The sequence below is a fragment of the Aythya fuligula genome, chromosome 5 (assembly GCF_009819795.1).
Source record: "Aythya fuligula isolate bAytFul2 chromosome 5, bAytFul2.pri, whole genome shotgun sequence".
NCBI classification, from domain to species: domain Eukaryota; kingdom Metazoa; phylum Chordata; class Aves; order Anseriformes; family Anatidae; genus Aythya; species Aythya fuligula.
Window position 1 is genome coordinate 53,757,996 of NC_045563.1, and position 16,581 is coordinate 53,774,576.

A 16,581-nucleotide genomic window follows, 5' to 3' on the forward strand; every position below is an offset into this window, starting at 1 on the left:
ACCCAGAGCCGGGAGGGGGCACCCAGAGGGGCCCGGGGGGGCTGAGGGGGGCTCGGAGGGGCTGAGAAGGGACCGGGGGAGCCGAGGGGGCCCGGGGGGAGCAGAAGCGGGCGAGGGGCGAGGCCCCGGCGCTGCAGCCCCCTCAGGGCCGGCGCCAAGATGGCGGAGGAGGGCGGCGAGGAGAAGAAGCAGGTGGCCAAGTTCGAGCTGGAGCGCGAGACCGAGCTGCGCTTCGAGGTGGAGGCCTCGCAGACGGTGCAGATGGAGCTGCTGACCGGCATGGCCGAGGTGTTCGGCACCGAGCTGACCCGCAACAAGAAGTTCACCTTCGACGCCGGCGCCAAGGTGGCCGTCTTCACCTGGCACGGCTGCAGCGTGCAGCTCAGCGGGCGCACCGAGGTGGCCTACGTGTCCAAGGACACCCCCATGCTGCTCTACCTCAACACGCACACGGCCCTGGAGCAGATGCGCCGGCAGGCGGAGCGCGAGGACGAGCGGGGGCCCCGCGTCATGGTGGTGGGCCCCACCGACGTGGGCAAGTCCACCGTGTGCCGCCTGCTGCTCAACTACGCCGTGCGCCTGGGCCGCCGGCCCACCTTCGTGGAGCTGGACGTGGGCCAGGGCTCCGTCTCCATCCCTGGCACCATGGGCGCCCTCTACATCGAGCGGCCGGCGGACGTGGAGGAGGGGTTTTCGCTCCAGGCCCCGCTGGTCTACCACTTCGGCTCCACCACGCCGGGCACCAACATCAAGCTCTACAACAAGGTGAGCCCCGGGGATCTCGCCCCACCTGCAGCAGGGCAGGGGTTCCCTGCCCGCCTCTGTGAGTCTGGGGTCACCCCGTTGGTTTTGGTGCTGTGTAACACCACAGCTGTGCCTGGCTGAGCTGGGACATGGGGCTCAGCATGGGTGTCAGCTCGCACAGAGGAGCTTGGCCCTGCCAGCTCTGCTAGAATTGAAGCTGCGTGGCTTCCTTTCCCTTCCCGCTGCCCCCAGCCAGGCTGTCTGTGAGCAGAGAGCCCCCAGGCAGAAAGAGATCCCACAAATGCACATAGAAGCCGATTTGGACTCGCAGTGTCCTGCTGCACCTGCTGCTTGGTGACAGTTGGAGGCCCCTGTTTGGCCTGGAGCCGTCCTCAGCCCTGCTCTTGCCCCTGTCCAATCTGTGGGACACCGGGGAGCAGCTCTCCTGGTGTGGCTGAGCACCCTTAAGGTCTTGTAATGTGATTTAGGAACGGCTCCAGCACCGAGCCTGGCAGCTGACTGGGAGGATTTCCCCCCAGGGGGTTGTCCATGAACCAGACATCATTCCTGTGTCAGCAAATAAACCTGCCAAGCGCTTTTAGGGACGTTGCTGATGGTCAACCTGTCCCTAAGAACGGGACATAGCCTCGTGGCGTGGCCTCCTGCCCACCCCCATCAGAACTGACATGGTTTGGGTTGCACACCCTGAGAGCAGGTCCCAAAGGTGATGGTGAGAGGTTTTTGGGGGGTGAGTTTTGGGACGCTGAAGTCAAGGTTATTTGGGGTGACGCGGTGAGGTGTGGGCTGGCTGTGAGGAGCGAGGGAGGGGCAGGGGGAAGAGCCCAGCTCCCGTTGTGCCCCCAAAGCTCTCCCCGTCTGCCCCGCAGATCACGTCCCGCCTGGCCGACGTCTTCAACCAGCGCTGCGAGGTGAACCGGCGCGCCTCGGTGAGCGGCTGCGTCATCAACACGTGCGGCTGGGTGAAGGGCTCGGGCTACCAGGCGCTGGTGCACGCCGCTTCCGCCTTCGAGGTGGACGTGGTGGTGGTGCTGGACCAGGAGCGCCTCTACAACGAGCTCAAGAGGGACCTGCCCCACTTCGTGCGCACCGTGCTGCTCCCCAAATCCGGCGGGGTGGTGGAGCGCTCCAAGGACTTCCGCCGCGAGTGCCGGGACGACCGCATCCGCGAGTACTTCTACGGCTTCCGGGGCTGCTTCTACCCGCACGCCTTCGACGTCAAGTTCTCCGACGTCAAGATCTACAAGGTGGGGGCACCCACCATCCCGGACTCCTGCCTGCCGCTGGGGATGTCGCAGGAGGACAACCAGCTGAAGCTGGTGCCGGTGACGCCGGGCCGGGACATGGTGCACCACCTGCTGAGCGTCAGCATGGCCGACAGCGCCGACGACAACATCTCGGAGACCAGCGTGGCCGGCTTCATCGTGGTCACCGGCGTCGACCTGGAGCGCCAGGTCTTCACCGTGCTCTCGCCCGCGCCTCGCCCCCTGCCCAAGAACTTCCTCCTCATCATGGACATCCGCTTCATGGACCTCAAGTAGCGCCCCCGCCCCCTTTTCTCGCAGCCCCCTTTTTGTACCGCTTCTTATTAAAGCCCTGCCTCGGGCTCCTGCCTCCTGCTGCCTTCTGCCCCCGGCCGCGGGGAGGGCACCCGGGGGTGCTCACGGCGAGCCCCCAGCCCCGGGACGACCGCCCAAATCCCCGCTGGGTGTGCCTGGGGGGGCGCCCGGGCACCCCCTTTTCCCCTGTAGGGTTCCCGTGCCCCGGGGCTGAGCTTTGGGATCTTGCCCCCGTCCCAATCCCGTGCCCGGGGCTCCCTTCGCACGTGGTACGTTCCCCCCCGTTTACACATGGTACGTCCCAATATGGCAAACTATGCGCATGCGCCACTCTGCCCCCCGAAGCCGCTCCCCATGCCCACACTCTGCCCTTCCTTCCCCTTCCCGCTCTGCGCATGCGCTATTCCACTCCCCGAAGCCACCCTCATGCCCACACCCCGCCCTTCCTTCCCTCCTCCCTCTCTGCGCATGCGCCTCACTCCCCCCGCAGCCACCCCCATGCCCTCACTCCACCCCACCTTCCCTCCCTCTCCTCCCTGCGCATGCGCGCCCCCCGCCCCGCTCCTTCCAGGCGGTTCCCCGGGCGGCAGCCAATGAGCAGCGGCGGGCGGCGCGCAGCCTCACTGCGCAGGCGCGGCCGTGACGTAGTGGCCGGGCCGCCGGAGCGCGGCGACGGTGTGGGCCCGGAGCGCTGCCCCGCCGCCGCCTGGGCCGCGCCGAGCCGGTGAGTGCCGGGGGGGGCCCGGGGCGGCCCTGACGGCCCCCGGCGGCACCGGGGCCGCCCCCATCGCGCCCGCAGCGCCCCCGGACCGCCCGCGGCGCCCCCCGGACTCCCCTCCCCCCTCCCCGGGTCTCCCCGGGCCTCCCCCGCCCCTCCCCGGGCAGCCCCCGGTGCCCGGCCCCGGCTGTGCCCCCGTTCCTTCGAGCCTTCCCCCCCCCTCCCGCCTCCGGTTCCGGCGGTTCGCTCCCCGGGAGGGGCTCCCGGTGCTGCCCGGCCCCTGCCCGTGTGCCGGGGGCGTTGCGGGGTGGTTACGGGGTGGTTGCGGGGCTGGGGGCGTTCGTCGGGGTGCTCGGGGGGGGTGTGCGGCACCCCCAGCAGCTCCCTCGCGTGCCCGGCCCAGGGGGCCGCTTCCTGCTGCGCCTGCCCTGCCTCCCGGCTGCCTCAGCACGGCTCCTGCAGCCCTGCCGGGCCGGGATCCGTGCGGTCACACAGGGGTTGGGTGGGGAGGGCGCTGAGGATCGTGTGTGCCACCCCCTGCCGGGGCAGGGACCCTCCCGGCAGCCCAGGCTGCCCCAGCCCCGTCCCACCCGGCCTTGGGCACCTCCTCAGTGCCCTTTGATCGTCTCCGTGGCCTCCTTTGGGTTCGCCCCAACGGCACGACCGTGTCCGTGCTGCGGGTGTCAGGGGGGCTGAGTTTTTGGGGAGCAGGACGTGAGGCAGGGATCCGTGCGGCTTCCCTGGGCTGGGGGAGGCTCCGTCCCGGCCGGCTGGGCGAGGTGGAGCAGCAAAACCTCCCCACAGGCGTGCTTCTGGCAGGTTGATTTTTGAGAAGCTGGCGTGTGAATTCGCAGGGCTTTGGTTCCCGTGGCCTGGTGGTGTGGCCAGAAGCTCGGCGCCTGCTCCTGGCCACACGCTGCTGCCCTGCCTGGGGAGGAACTGCTCCTTGCAGCGCGTTTCTGCGCTGTTCTCCGGCCCCGCTGACGTAATGGGCCGTGCTGGCAGGTGTTCAACCTGACTTCTTGCTAAGCGGGGCCAGATTGTCGGCGTGAAGCCTGTTAATCCCAAATTACCGGCCCCGGGGAGCTGCTCGCGTCTCCCTGTGACGAGAGAAAAGCCCCGCGGAGCCTCCCCTTCATCTCGCTGCTTCAGGAGAGGGGGACTTGGGCACCCGACACTACAGAGCTGGGGTGCAAAACCCAGCTGTGACCTCGTCTGGAGTGAAGCGAGGAGAGTCAGGCAACTCGGCGGCCTGCATTTAAGGCTGGGGAGGTGGCAAACGGGCGGAGCTGGCGTCACTGAGGGGCTGTGGAGCAAAAGGAGCGTGCTGGGGCTGGGTTTCACCTCCTGGGCGCGGGCGGTGCAGACACGGCGGGCTGGGGACGGGGCAGAGCACACCCCGCTGTCCCGCCGCCCCGGGCTTGCGTCAGTGGGAAGGAATGGTTTGGCTGCCCGGCCCGCGGAGGCACGGCGGGGCAGGTTTGGGGCGGGCTGGGAGCTGCTGCGTGCTTGGGAACATGGAGGGGAGCTCGTCAGCACGCTCCTCTCCACGGGTTGCTCCCAGCACGGCGAGGAGCTGTGGTGGAAACCCCAAAGGAGAAGGAAAAGGGAGTCCCCGGTGCCACAGGAGCCCGTAAAGCCTGACTGGGAGGAGCAGGGAGGAGGGCAGGGCCCCAGAGGCGTGGGAAGGAGGGGCTGGAAGGGGCTGGGGACAGCAGCAGAGCACGGGTGTCCCTCAGGTGAGCGGGGTGCGGCTGGCCTCTGGGGCTGGGGAAGGGCGGAGAGATCGGGAGAGCCTGAAGGAGATGGGCTGTGGGGAGAGCGGGTGTGAGCGTGGTGGGTCAGCCTGGGGGGGTTCTGCGTGTGGCTGGCTTCTCCTGGGTGGGAACTTGGAATTTTTGGGCAGTCCCATCTGGAGCCAGGGGTTGCACTCGGTGATCCTTGTGGGTCCTGTCCAGCTCAGGGCACTCTGGGCTCTGTTCCCTGCCTCCCTCTGTGGGGGGCTCGCTCCTTCACGGCCCCAGGTGGGGTTTTGCTGAGCTGTGGGGGAAGCAGAGCGCCGACAGCACGAGGAGCAGAGCCGCAGAGGTCCCTGCAGGAGGAACAGCCCCGAGCTGGGCTCTGCCGGGGTGTGTTGGGCTGTGAGGCGTGGCTGTGTTGTGGCACAGCACCGGGGCAGGGAGCCCTCACCTTGCGTTCCCCTGCAGCCCCGAGAGGAGTTTCCAGGTGGACGCAGAGTGGGAGCACAGCGCTCATGTTTCCAGAGCACCACCTGGGTTTCCGAAGCTGGGCTGGCTCTGTGCAGGGCCGCAGAGGGAGCGGCTCCCCCATTACTCAGCCCCAGTGCCCCGCCGCCGGGTTAATTGCGACGCCTGGGTGTCATTAAACGCGCCTCTAATTCTGCGCCGCGGCGCTCCCGACCCCCGCCAGCGTTGAGTCAGCGCCGCCCATTGCCCTGCCCGCCCCACAGGACAAAACTGGGGGAGCAGCAGGGGATGGGACCGGGGGAGGAAGACGAGGAGCTGGGCTTTGGGGCGGCTCGCTGCCTCCCGCTCCCCTTTTGGGGCCGGTTTCTCCAGCAGCCGGGCCTCCTGCTGCCAGCGCAGGTCCCGCCAGTTCCGCCCCTGCTGGGGACACTGGTGGTGGCCCCGGGCATCCCCCGGGGGACAGGGGCCGGGATTGCCGGCCTCCTGCAGCCTCTGCCCTGCCATTAGGGCTCGGAGCCTTTGATTAGCCCCTTTCCCTCGGCGGTTCACAGCAGCAGGGCGAGCGGCTGGGAGGCAGCCGCCGGCCGCCAGCCTGGCTCTCCCCATCCAGGTAGCGGCGTTCTCGCCCTCCCGGTGGGGTTCTGCGGGGTATTTCCACTCGAACACCTCGATTGCCTTGCTGATTTATTTCCCTTCTCTTTTCCAGGTGATGCCCAACGCCCGATTTTAATGGTTTTATGCATTTTTTTTAAACGTATGGATTAACGAGGAGCGGCTTCACCTCCTCTCCGAGATGGAGCCGGATGGAGCAGGCGCCGCTCAGGCCACAGGCGAGGCAGAGCCGTGCAGCACCCTCCTCACCTCCAGCACCCTGCGGGGCTTGTGAGAGCCCTCCCTGACAGCTCTGCCCAGGAACTGGCCCCAAGTGGTCTCCGCGGGGCAGATTTGATGAAATTCCCCTCGGTTTGCAGCAGCCGGGTGGAAACGAAGCCTGCTGGGAGGCCGGAGGGCCGGGAGGAGGAAGGAACGAGAAGGAAGAGGGTGAAACCGCGCTCCACGGGGCCTTCCCCTGCAGCCCCCCTCGCGCAGAAAGGATTTACAGCTCAGCCTCGCACCAGCTGTTCCTCGGCTTTGCCTGGCCGGGGAGAAATAAATAAAATTAAACGGCCACCGCCGGGCAGCCGGCCCCGCAGCCCGCAGGAATCAGGGAGAGTGCTGCTGTGACCGGCGAGGGGGAGGAGGAGGAGGAGGAGGCCAAGTGGGTCGCCGGGGAGACGTCCCCGTCCCCCTCCTCCCTGCGCCCACCAAGGGGCTGCGGGGCTGGGAGGGCGGCGCAGCTCCCGGCGGGGCTTTGTGCCGCCAGCTCCTCACCTCCACGCCAGCACGGGCCACGTGGGGACTTTTTCGGAGGCCGGCGCCTGACCTAGGGGCTCTCAGCCTGACGGCTGGGTGAAACCCAGACCCGCTTCTCAGCTCAGAGTTGTGAATTTTGGGTTCTGGACTCTCGCGGGGCTCCTCGGGGCCGTCCGGAGGCCGCAGCGGACTTCTCCCGGCCTCCTGCTGCGGCCGGAGCTCGCTCGGGGAGGCCGGGCAGCGCCTCGGCCCCTTCCTCCTCCCCTCCCCTTCTCACCTGGCTCTGACTCCAGCTGGGCCTGGGCTATGCTGCAGGGCGGATTCCCCAGCAGAGCTCCACCATGCCAGCAGCGTCCGCAAAGAGGTTCAAACCCAGCAAGTACGTCCCGGTCTCGGCCGCTGCCATCTTCCTAGTGGGAGCCACCACCCTCTTCTTCGCCTTCACGTGAGTCCTCCTGCTTTTCGGGGCCCCCGTGGGGTGGTGGCAGCGGGAGCAGCAGGGCAGGGCGGCTGGAATCACAGGCCAGCGGGCGCGGGGTAACCTGCTCGGGAGCACCTCGGGGAGCTGGGGCACTTTCACACGGGTTTCACTGGGGCCGGCTCGGCCAGGGAGGGAGGGAGGTGGAACCGCCGGGGCAGTTTGTCCGGCCCTGCCCCTCCTACGGGAAGAGGGCCCCGCTCCTTGTGGCCGAGGAGCCAGCAGCAGCACGGGCAGGGGGGTGTTTATGGGGCGGCAGGGGGTGTTTTTGGGGTTGCAGGGAGGTGTTTTTGGGGTTGCAGGGGGGATCCGTGCCTGCGGAGGGGAGGAGGAGCCGTGCTGGGAGAGGAGGAGGTGTGGGGCTGCGGGCGTGCCGCGGCGCTGCCTTGCCCCCAGCGCTCTCATGTGCTGCCAGCGACAAGTCCCGGCACAGCCGGGCAGGCTGTGCACCACAGCTCAGGGAGCAGACCCGCCGAGCTCCCCGGGACCTGCGTGGCTGCAGCAGGGAGCAGCCTTCCTCCTCCTCCTCCTCCTCCTCCTCCTCCTCCCTGTTAGGGGCCGTGGGTTTTGGGTACGGTCTGGGTAACGTGGAGTCCCTGTGCCCCATGGGGTTTGGTGCCTCCTGTGGGACCCGTCCCCAGGCTGGAGCCTCCTCCCCAGCTGTTTTGGGCTCGGGCTGACCCTATAAGCCGTGCAGGTCCCTGTGTCCCGTTCCCCCCCTCCTCCCCGAGGTGCCAGCCGGGCAGGGTTTAAAGTCCCCTGGGTGCAGCAGGGCCCCTGGCAGCTCTCCCAGCCGCTCGGGTCTCGCCGTGCCTGATAAGGCCGGGGGTTTGGGGCTGCCCCAAAGGGCAACGCCAGCCCCTGCAATCAGCGCTCCTTCCCCGGGGCCAGGGGTCAGAGGGTGGCACCGGGCTCCTCCCGGGAGGCTCAGTCCCTCCGTGCCCCCACGCTGGGTGCCCGGCCACCCCCAGATGATGGCAGGGGGGTTCCTCCCCATGGCAGCCCCGTCTGTGTCCCTGCTGGGGTCCTTTTGGGGCTCTGGCCGGCCCATTTGGCTCGGCCCTGCTGTCAGCGTTCCTGCTGGCAGTGACTAACGCGGTGATGGGGCTTAATGGTGGCCCTGGCTGCCCTCTGTTCCTTTCAAGCCAAGATTTTGGGCTTGGACGCGGCTTTCCTAGAGAGAGGGGCTCCTGGAAGGGCTTCCCCACCTTCTGCCTCCCCTCCGAGCGGGGCTGGGAGCCTCCCGTGGAGTCGGGGCGTTGGGTGCAGGGACAGGGAGCTCGGCCCTGCCCTTCCCCGGGGCAAAGTCCCCCGAGGAGGAGGCGCCATGCCCTCAGCCCCATCCACGCGAGGAGTGGGGTTGGAAAAAAAACCCGAGGGCAACCCCGGCTGTCCTGCGGGGCGGCTCAGCTCCCGTGGGGCCAAAGCCCTGCGTGCAGCCACCTCTCCTCCTCCTCCCCCTCCTCCTCCTCCTCCTCCTGCTCGGCGCCCTGCCCCGCCGGGCTGGCAGCACCCGCCGGGCGGCCTCGGGAGGCAGAGCCGGCACGGCCGGTGCGGCACAGGGCTGCCGGGGAGCCGCTCCCAGCCCCGCAGAGCTCCCGGGGAAACGCCGGGGCGATGCCGCCGCAGATAGGTGCGGCTGGGGAGGCAGCGCCCGGGGGAGAGGCGCCCTCCTCCCTCCCCAGCTCCCCGCGGGGAAAGCTGTCACCCTCTGCTTCGTGGCGGAGGCGTCGCGGTGTCGAGACCCCACGGACTGCTCGTCCCAGAGGGTGTCAGAGGGCTACGGAGGACCCCACGGCGCCTCGTGCGCTGCCCCCTCCGCTCTCGCTGCCTAAATCCATCCGAGTTGGGTGCTGCGAGGGAAAGAGAGGGACAGATGCTGCCCTAGATCCGGGGGATTAAACTCCCCGCAGCAAAGCAGATTAGGGAATTACTCTGGCGCCTCCGCGGGGGAAGCCCGCTGCCCCGAGCCTGCACCCAGCGGGGCCGGGTGGGCGCTGGCAGCTCCCTCGCCCCGCTCCCAGCCCCGCGCAGGAGCACCGAGGCTGCTCGGGAAATGGTTTTGGGGGATGGGGAAGAACCAAGCTGCCCGGCTCCCCCAGGCCTCCTCCCGCTGCGGTGCTGCACGGCCCCGGGCCGGGTGTCTCAGAGCTGTGTCCCCGCAGGTGCCCGTGGCTCAGCCTCTACGTGTCCCCGGTCATTCCAGTCTACAATGCCGTCGTCTTCCTCTTCGTGCTGGCCAACTTCAGCATGGCCACCTTCATGGACCCAGGCATCTTCCCCCGAGGTGAGCGCGGCTCTCGGCGGGGATCACCTGGGGCAGGGCCAGTTCCTTCCTGGGGGGGGAAAGAGGCTTACGGGGCGGGATGAGGGTCGGGGAAAGCTGGGCTGACCAGGACCAGGTGGCGGCACGCTGCGGGAAGGTCGTGCTGGGTTCGTGGCCCAGCTGGTGGGATCAAGTGGTGAAAGTCACCTAAATGCCGGCCCCCTGTGGGCTCGGGGAGCTCCTCCCTCCTCTGTCTGCGCTCAGCAGTCCCATGGCAGTGAGCTGGGCCCGGTGTGGGGGCAGAGCGGGGTTTTGTCCGCTCAGGAGGGCGGCGGGGCCATGGTGTCGGGCGCCCCGTGCCCTGACGCGTGGCCGTGCCGGCGTTTCCCCGCCAGCTGAAGAAGACGAGGACAAGGAGGACGACTTCCGAGCTCCGCTCTACAAGACGGTGGAAATCAAGGGCATCCAGGTGCGCATGAAGTGGTGCGCCACCTGCCGCTTCTACCGCCCGCCGCGCTGCTCCCACTGCAGCGTCTGCGACAACTGCGTGGAGGTGAGAAACCACCGGGGCCTCTGCACCGTGAGCCCTCAGCCCTAAAACCCCGCGTGTGGGTACGAGGGGCTGCGGCCAGGCCCCTCACTGTGTCTCCTCCCCGCCCCCAGGAGTTCGACCACCACTGCCCCTGGGTGAACAACTGCATCGGGCGCCGCAACTACCGCTACTTCTTCCTCTTCCTGCTCTCGCTCACCACGCACATCATGGGCGTCTTCGGCTTCGGCCTGCTCTACGTCCTCTACCAGGTGGAGCTCTCCGGCGTCCGCATGGCCATCACGTATCCTTCAGGGTGTTTTTTTTGGGGCAGGGCGTTGGTGGGGCCGGGGATGGCACGGGGCAGAGCAGGGCTGCGGCTCTTCCTTAGCGTCGCGCTGGCAGCATGGCCGTGATGTGCGTGGCCAGCTTGTTCTTCATCCCCGTCGCCGGCCTTACCGGCTTCCACGTGGTGCTGGTGGCGAGGGGCCGCACCACCAACGAGCAGGTACGTGTGTGCCGGGTGCTGCGGGGCGCTCAGCTCCTCCCAAAACACCTCCGGGTACCTCGGGGGGCGAGGCAGACGTGGGCAGGGTGGGTTGAGGCACGGGAAGGCACCGGGGGCGTCCCGCAGCCGCTGCCCGTCCCCGCACCGTGCCCCTCGTCCCGCAGGTGACGGGCAAGTTCCGCGGCGGCGTCAACCCCTTCACCAACGGTTGCTGTAAGAACGTCAGCCGGGTCCTGTGCAGCTCCCCAGCCCCCAGGTAAGCGCGGCGCGGCGTGGCGATGCCCGGGGACACCGAGCCGCCCCCAGCTGCAGCCCCTCACCTTCTCCGCCCTCACCAGGTACCTCGGGCGGCCGAGGGCCGAGCAGACGGTGCTGGTGAGGCCCCCCTTCCTGCGGCCCGACGTGTCGGACGGCCAGATCACCGTCAAGATCATGGACAACGGTATCCAGACAGAGCTGAAGAGGACGAAGGTGAGGAAAGTGTTGGGGTCGGCACTCCCCGCCGAGCCCAGGGGCGCGAGCCTGCGTGAGTACAGAACCGAGTGAGCCTCGTCACGCCCCATGTCACCCTCTGTGTCATCTCGTGCTGCGTCCCCATGGGGCAGGCACCGCGCCCGGCCCATGCGGCAGCGACCCCACAAGGCTTGGCACCCTCCATTGCCCTTCCCCGCCCCGTTGTCTGCCCCTGCAGCCCTTCAGAGGTCCCCCTTCCTCCGCACTCGCCAGCAGCCGGGACTGGATGGGCCCAGGGCCGCCGAGAGCCCACTCCTGCATGCTCCCTGCCTGCCGGGGGCACAGCGGGGGCCTCGGCTCCCCCTGACCGCCTGCGCTTTGTCTCTGCAGTCCAAAGGAAGCCTGGAGGTGACGGAGAGCCAGTCCGCTGACGCCGAGCCGCCACCCCCACCTAAGCCAGACCTCAGCCGCTACACGGGCCTGAGGACACACTTAACCCTGGCCACCACCGAGGGTAAGGAAGGCGAGCAGGGCCCCGGCCAGCCGCTGGGCCCGCCAGGAACAGGCTGCAGGGCAGGCCCGAAGCACGTCGGCACGCCGCATGGTGGGGCAGGACGTGCCCGCACCTCCGGGCTGGCGCTGGAAGAAGCCAGGGGGCTGCTCACAGCCAGCCCTGCTCCATCGGAAGAGGGCAGGGACCGGGCTGAGACCGCTCCTCGGCAGCGTGGTGGCCGGCGGGAGCCGCCGTGAGAGGCAGCAGAGGCAGGTTGGCAGGCACAGGAGCACAGGCCTGGCTTGGTGGCAAGGAGCGTGCTTGTTGCAGCCTGCACGGCTCGGGCTCGCTCTCCCCGCTCCCCTGAGCGCCACATCCAGCGCTGCTCGGAGCCTGCAGCGTGGGCTGGCACGAGAGGAGGGGTGAGAGCGGGAGCTCGGACACGGCTGCGTCCCAGTCCCTCCGTGCGCTGCCGGCCCCGCTGACCTTCAGGTCTCGCCGGGGAAGCGCCCCCGGTGCTGCGGGGACCCATTTTCCATCCCCCTCCATCTCAGCCCTCCCCGAGCACCTCCCCTCGACCATCCCTCTCGCCTCCACCTCCGTGGTCTGTCTGCCGCAGGCTCAGAGCCGGTTCTGGGGGGAGGAGGGCGCCGGGCATCGCTCCCTGCACAGCGCCTCGGGCAGCAGCCTCACCGCTGAGCCTCTCTCTCCCTTCCTCCCCCCGCAGACAGCGGCTTGCTAGGCAAGGACAGCCCCCCGACGCCCACCATGTACAAGTACCGGCCCGGCTACAGCAGCAGCAGCAGCTCGGCCGCCTTGCCCCACTCCACCAGCGCCAAGGTAAGGTCACGAGGGGACGTCCCAGCCCTGGCTGTGGCTTTCTGAGCAGGGGACGCCTGTGGGGGGCTCGGCAGGGAGTCGCTGCCTTCCCGGGGGTGACTGCGCTGCGTCCTTCCCCCAGCTGAGCCGGGTGAACAGCCTGAAGGAGCCCAACTCCATCTGCGACGGCGGCCGCAAGCCCAGCTACCGCTCGGAGCCCAGCCTGGAGCCCGAGAGCTTCCGCTCGCCCACCTTCGGCAAGAGCTTCCCCTTCGACCCGCTGTCCAGCGGCTCCCGCTCCTCCAGCCTCAAGTCGGCGCAGGGCACGGGCTTCGAGCTGGGCCACCTGCAGTCCATCCGCTCCGAGGGCACCACCTCCACCTCCTACAAGAGCCTGGCCAACCAGACGCGCAACGGCAGCCTGTCCTACGACAGCCTGCTCACCCCCTCCGACAGCCCCGACTTCGAGTCGGTGCAGGCCGGCCCCGAGCCCGAGGCGCCGGTGGGCTACACCTCGCCCTTCCTCTCGGCACGCATCGCCCAGCAGAGGGAGAGCGACCTGCACGGCCGCTTCGCCGCCGCCACCGCCTCCCCCAAGCACGCGGCGCCCCGCGAGCCCTCGCCCGTGCGCTACGACAATCTGTCCCGCCACATCGTGGCCTCCATCCAGGAGCGCGAGAAGCTGCTGCAGCAGCCGGCGGCGGCGGCGCCGGGCAGGGAGGACGATGCGGGGCCGGCGGACTCGGGCGGCGCCGCCCCCCGCGGCGGCTCCTCTTCTTCCTCGGACGATTGCAAGCGCTCGCCCCTGGGCAAGAACCCGCTCACCCGCCCGGCCCCTCCCCGCTTCGGCAAGCCCGAGCCCCCGCACGCGCTGCGGGCGCGCTCCCTCGGCTCCCCCGAGCAGCCCGCCGCCCCCCACCTGGGCAAATCCGTGTCTTACAGCAGCCAAAAAGCAGCGTCTCAGCCCGAGGCCGAGGAGGTGGCCTTGCAGCCCTTGCTGGCACCCAAGTGAGTACACACATCCCCAAATTCTCCCCAAATCCCCCAATTTTGTCATTTTCTTGCCCTCCCGCTCACCCCCTGTCCCCGCTTCCCCCCGCAGGGACGAGGTGCAGCTGAGGCCATCCTACAGCAAGTCCAATGGGCAGCCCAAGAGCTTGGGGCCGGCCGCCCCCGGCGCAGGGCCCGTGCCCCTCAGCAGCCCCACGCGCGGAGGCGTCAAGAAGGTGTCGGGCGTGGGGGGCACCACCTACGAGATCTCCGTATGAGGGGCGCCCGGGGCCCTCCCCGCGGGCACGGACACACTGCAGTCCCCGGGACCGAGGGGCGGAGGGGCTGGCGGCGCTTCCCTTCCTCATTTTGGGTTTCTCCTCCCCGTTTTCCACCCCCTCCCCAGGACTCGGGTGCTGCCTGGCGCCCCAGCAGCGCCCCTCTTTCCTCCGAGGACCGCGGGGGGGGCCCCCGTCCTGCGGCCCCCCCCACCCGGGCCAGCCACTTGTGGGCCTTGTGCAATCACTCGCTCGCCTAGTGTGGTAGGAATGGATTGTTTTTAAAACCAGAATAACTTTTTTTTATTATTATTGTTACCGGATTCTATTTTTTTTCTCTTTCTGAGTTACCAGGTGTGTGTATATATAAATATCTATATATATAAATATAAATATTAAAAAAAAAAAAAAAAGAAAAAGGAAGAAGCAGAAATTATATATCTGACCCGGAGAGAGGGAGGAAAGCCGGGGCTGCTGCCCACGCACAGGCCCTGCGGGCACCGGACGAGAAGGGGAAGGTGCCTGGGGGCAGCGCCCTGCCCCGCTGAGCTGGGTTGGAGGCTGTGGGGCCGCCTCCTTGCTCCATTTTTTGGGTTTTTGAGCCTCCTGCAGCCCCCGAGGGCACAGGGTGGGAGAAGGGGCGAGGCCCAGGTGCCCCGCACGCCTCCCAAACCCCCCCTCACACCCGCAGCAGGGCTGGGGGGCGCAGGGGGGTCTGGAGAGCCGCTCGTGGGCTCCAGCCGCTCCGCCCCCGTGGCTCCTGCTGGTTTTTATCCGTGTCCCTGGGGGCTGTGGCGGGCTTTCTGCTGTTAGTTCTTCCCCATGGGTGTAGGAGGGGTTCCTGGCTGTCACGCCATTGGTTTTATTTCCATGTGGGGACGAGGGAGGCCGGCGGGGCGCCGCCCCCACAGCAATATTTTCTCATCACATGCCAAAAAAAATCAAAAAACAAAAAACAAAATGCAGATGGGGAGCCCAGCGCTCCCCAGCCCCTGCCTGGGGCCCGGGGCCCTTGACGCGTTACTTCACTCGTTCTCTACGGCAATATCTCTCCCGGGGCCTCTGCAGGGCCACGCCATTGTTGTTTTTTTTATTCTTATTAGCCATTTTAAAATGAGGAATAAAAGGATATTTAATGAGCCATCCCAGCAGGCATGCGTGTGCTTTATTTTAGTGTCCGGGGACGGAGGCTCCCCACAGGGGCTCCTGGTGTCCCTCCCTGCCTCAGCTCCCCCTCCTCAGGGAAGGGAAGGAAAAGGGGGCCAGGAGGGGGGCACTCCGCAGTGCCTTCAGGCCCGGGGCAGAGCCAGCCTGTAGGAAACAGCTCCCAGGGCCCCGCTGCGGGTGAGGGTGCCAGCCGACAGGTAGAGTCACTGCCACCAGCCCCTCCTTAGAGCAGAGACTTTAATTAAAACGTGAGTAAAAAAAAAAAAAAAAAGGTAAACAAGGAAAAAAAAAGAGAGAGAGAGCCCTCAGTGCAGTCCTGGTACGAGGGGCTGAGGGCAGCCAGCCCAGCTCCAGCACAGTCCACGCCTTCCCCTGGTCCCGGCCCTCCGGGTGGGGAGGTGCCTGCCCGGGTCTCCCTGCTGCGCTCCGCAGGAGGGACGAGTCCACGGCGGGGCAGCCGGGGCCCTCCACGGCCACCCAGAGCTCCCCGCGGCCGCCTCACCGCAGGCTGCTGCTGCTGCTGGCCTGGGAGCTGCCCACCCCCGGGTGCTCGGGGCTGTGCCGGTTCTGCGGGGAAGGAGAGAGACGGTGAGGGAGCGGCGGGATCAGCACGGCTCCCCAGCTCTCCCCTGCTCCCCCCCTACCTTCTTTTTCTTTTTCTCTTTCTTCTTCCTCTTCCGCTCAGGATCCTCCTCTTTTTTCTTCTTTTTCTTCTTGTGGTCCGAGTCCGAGGGGGTTTCTGGAGGGACCAGGGGAGGAGGATTAGCGCGGGAGGGGGCACAGGACGAGCCGACAGCCTCACGGCACGGCCCCTTACCAGGGGGGACGGGGTCCTGCGTGCGGCTCTGCTTGTGCTTGTGCTTGTTCTTCTTCTTGGGCGGCTGGATGTGCATCAGCCGGCACTGCTCGGGCAGCTGCGGGAGGAGATGGGGCGGGGTTAGATGGCGCTGGGTGCCCTCTCCTTACTCCTTCCTCCCCCCAGCACCCAAGGGAAGCAGGGTCACCCCTGATGGGTGCCCTGCAGCACCCAGGGGCTCCCTGCCCAGCACCCAGGGACTACCCCCAGCACCCGAGGGGTGTCCCCACTGCCCCCCCAGCCCCCGAGGGGTGCCCCTGCGCCCCCCCCCAGCACCCAGGGTTCCTCCCCAGCACCCATGGGTCCCCCCCCAGCCCCCGGTGCTCACGGGGCCGGCGTGCAGGCGGAAGCCGGTGAGCATGGTGCCGGTGAGGGGCGTGAAGGAGCTGCCGCAGATGGGGGGCTTCTCGATGAGGGAGCGCAGGCTGCTGTTGTCGTGGGAGCCGGGCAGGTCGATCATGCCGGGCAGGTCGGGCAGGAAGTTGCTGAGCTTCTCCTTCACCTTCTTGCCGCAGAACTTGTTGTAGGCGTGCTCCAGGTTGTAGTGCGTGATCAGGTTGGTGCTGCCCGTCAGCTCCGTGCTGCCTGCGGGGGGCGGACGGCGGGCAGCGAGTCCCGGGGCTGCCCCCGCCGCCATTGCCCTGCCCCCCCCCACACTTCTCCTCAGCCGCCCCGCGCGCCCATTGGCCCGCCGCGCTGTCACTCCGCGCCTCCCCGCCCGCCCCCTCGCCGCCCATTGGCCCGCCGCGCCGCCCGTCAGCGCGCCGCCGCTCCCCATTGGCCGCCCCCTCAGCGCGGCGCCCGCCCCGCACCTGGCAGCTCCCGCAGCAGGTAGAAGGGGCCGGCGGCGGCGGCCTTGCCCTCGCCGGGCGCCGGGGGGGCGGCGGAGGCGGCGGCGGAGGCGGCGGGGGGCGGCGCGGCCCCGGCCCCGGCCGCTTTGGCGGGCCCGAAGCCCAGCGGGGCGGCGGCGGCGGGCGGCGGCTGCTCGGCGCCGCCGAACAGGGCCGAGAAGTTCTCCATCTTCCCAGCCTGCCCCGCGCGCCCCGCCCCACCGCGCGCCCATTGGCCGCGCGCCGCACAGCGCCCGGCGCGGTTGCCAGGGCGACGCCGAGCCCCGCTTCCCCATTGGCCGTCCCACCCGTCAA

General features: G+C 68.4%; 3 protein-coding genes across 3 annotated transcripts; 2 read left to right on the forward strand and 1 right to left on the reverse strand.

Annotated features, from left to right (window-relative positions):
* Window positions 1-109: 109 nt before the first annotated feature.
* On the forward strand, window positions 110-2,369 carry CLP1 (cleavage factor polyribonucleotide kinase subunit 1). Its single transcript, XM_032188777.1, has 2 exons — window positions 110-765; window positions 1,632-2,369. The coding sequence occupies exons 1-2, from the start codon at window positions 160-162 to the stop codon at window positions 2,301-2,303; spliced, it is 1,278 nt and encodes a 425-aa protein (XP_032044668.1). The 5' UTR covers window positions 110-159; the 3' UTR covers window positions 2,304-2,369.
* A 3,593-nt stretch (window positions 2,370-5,962) lies between these two features.
* On the forward strand, window positions 5,963-13,736 carry ZDHHC5 (zinc finger DHHC-type palmitoyltransferase 5). Its single transcript, XM_032189455.1, has 11 exons — window positions 5,963-7,044; window positions 9,243-9,364; window positions 9,739-9,896; window positions 10,007-10,176; window positions 10,278-10,380; window positions 10,545-10,636; window positions 10,719-10,851; window positions 11,224-11,347; window positions 12,054-12,166; window positions 12,288-13,153; window positions 13,248-13,736. The coding sequence occupies exons 1-11, from the start codon at window positions 6,941-6,943 to the stop codon at window positions 13,411-13,413; spliced, it is 2,151 nt and encodes a 716-aa protein (XP_032045346.1). The 5' UTR covers window positions 5,963-6,940; the 3' UTR covers window positions 13,414-13,736.
* A 1,156-nt stretch (window positions 13,737-14,892) lies between these two features.
* MED19 (mediator complex subunit 19) lies at window positions 14,893-16,459 on the reverse strand. Its single transcript, XM_032188852.1, has 5 exons — window positions 16,249-16,459; window positions 15,765-16,021; window positions 15,398-15,494; window positions 15,225-15,319; window positions 14,893-15,147 (listed from the first exon to the last, which is right to left on the reverse strand). The coding sequence occupies exons 1-5, from the start codon at window positions 16,454-16,456 to the stop codon at window positions 15,079-15,081; spliced, it is 726 nt and encodes a 241-aa protein (XP_032044743.1). The 5' UTR covers window positions 16,457-16,459; the 3' UTR covers window positions 14,893-15,078.
* Between the last annotated feature and the right edge of the window lie 122 nt (window positions 16,460-16,581).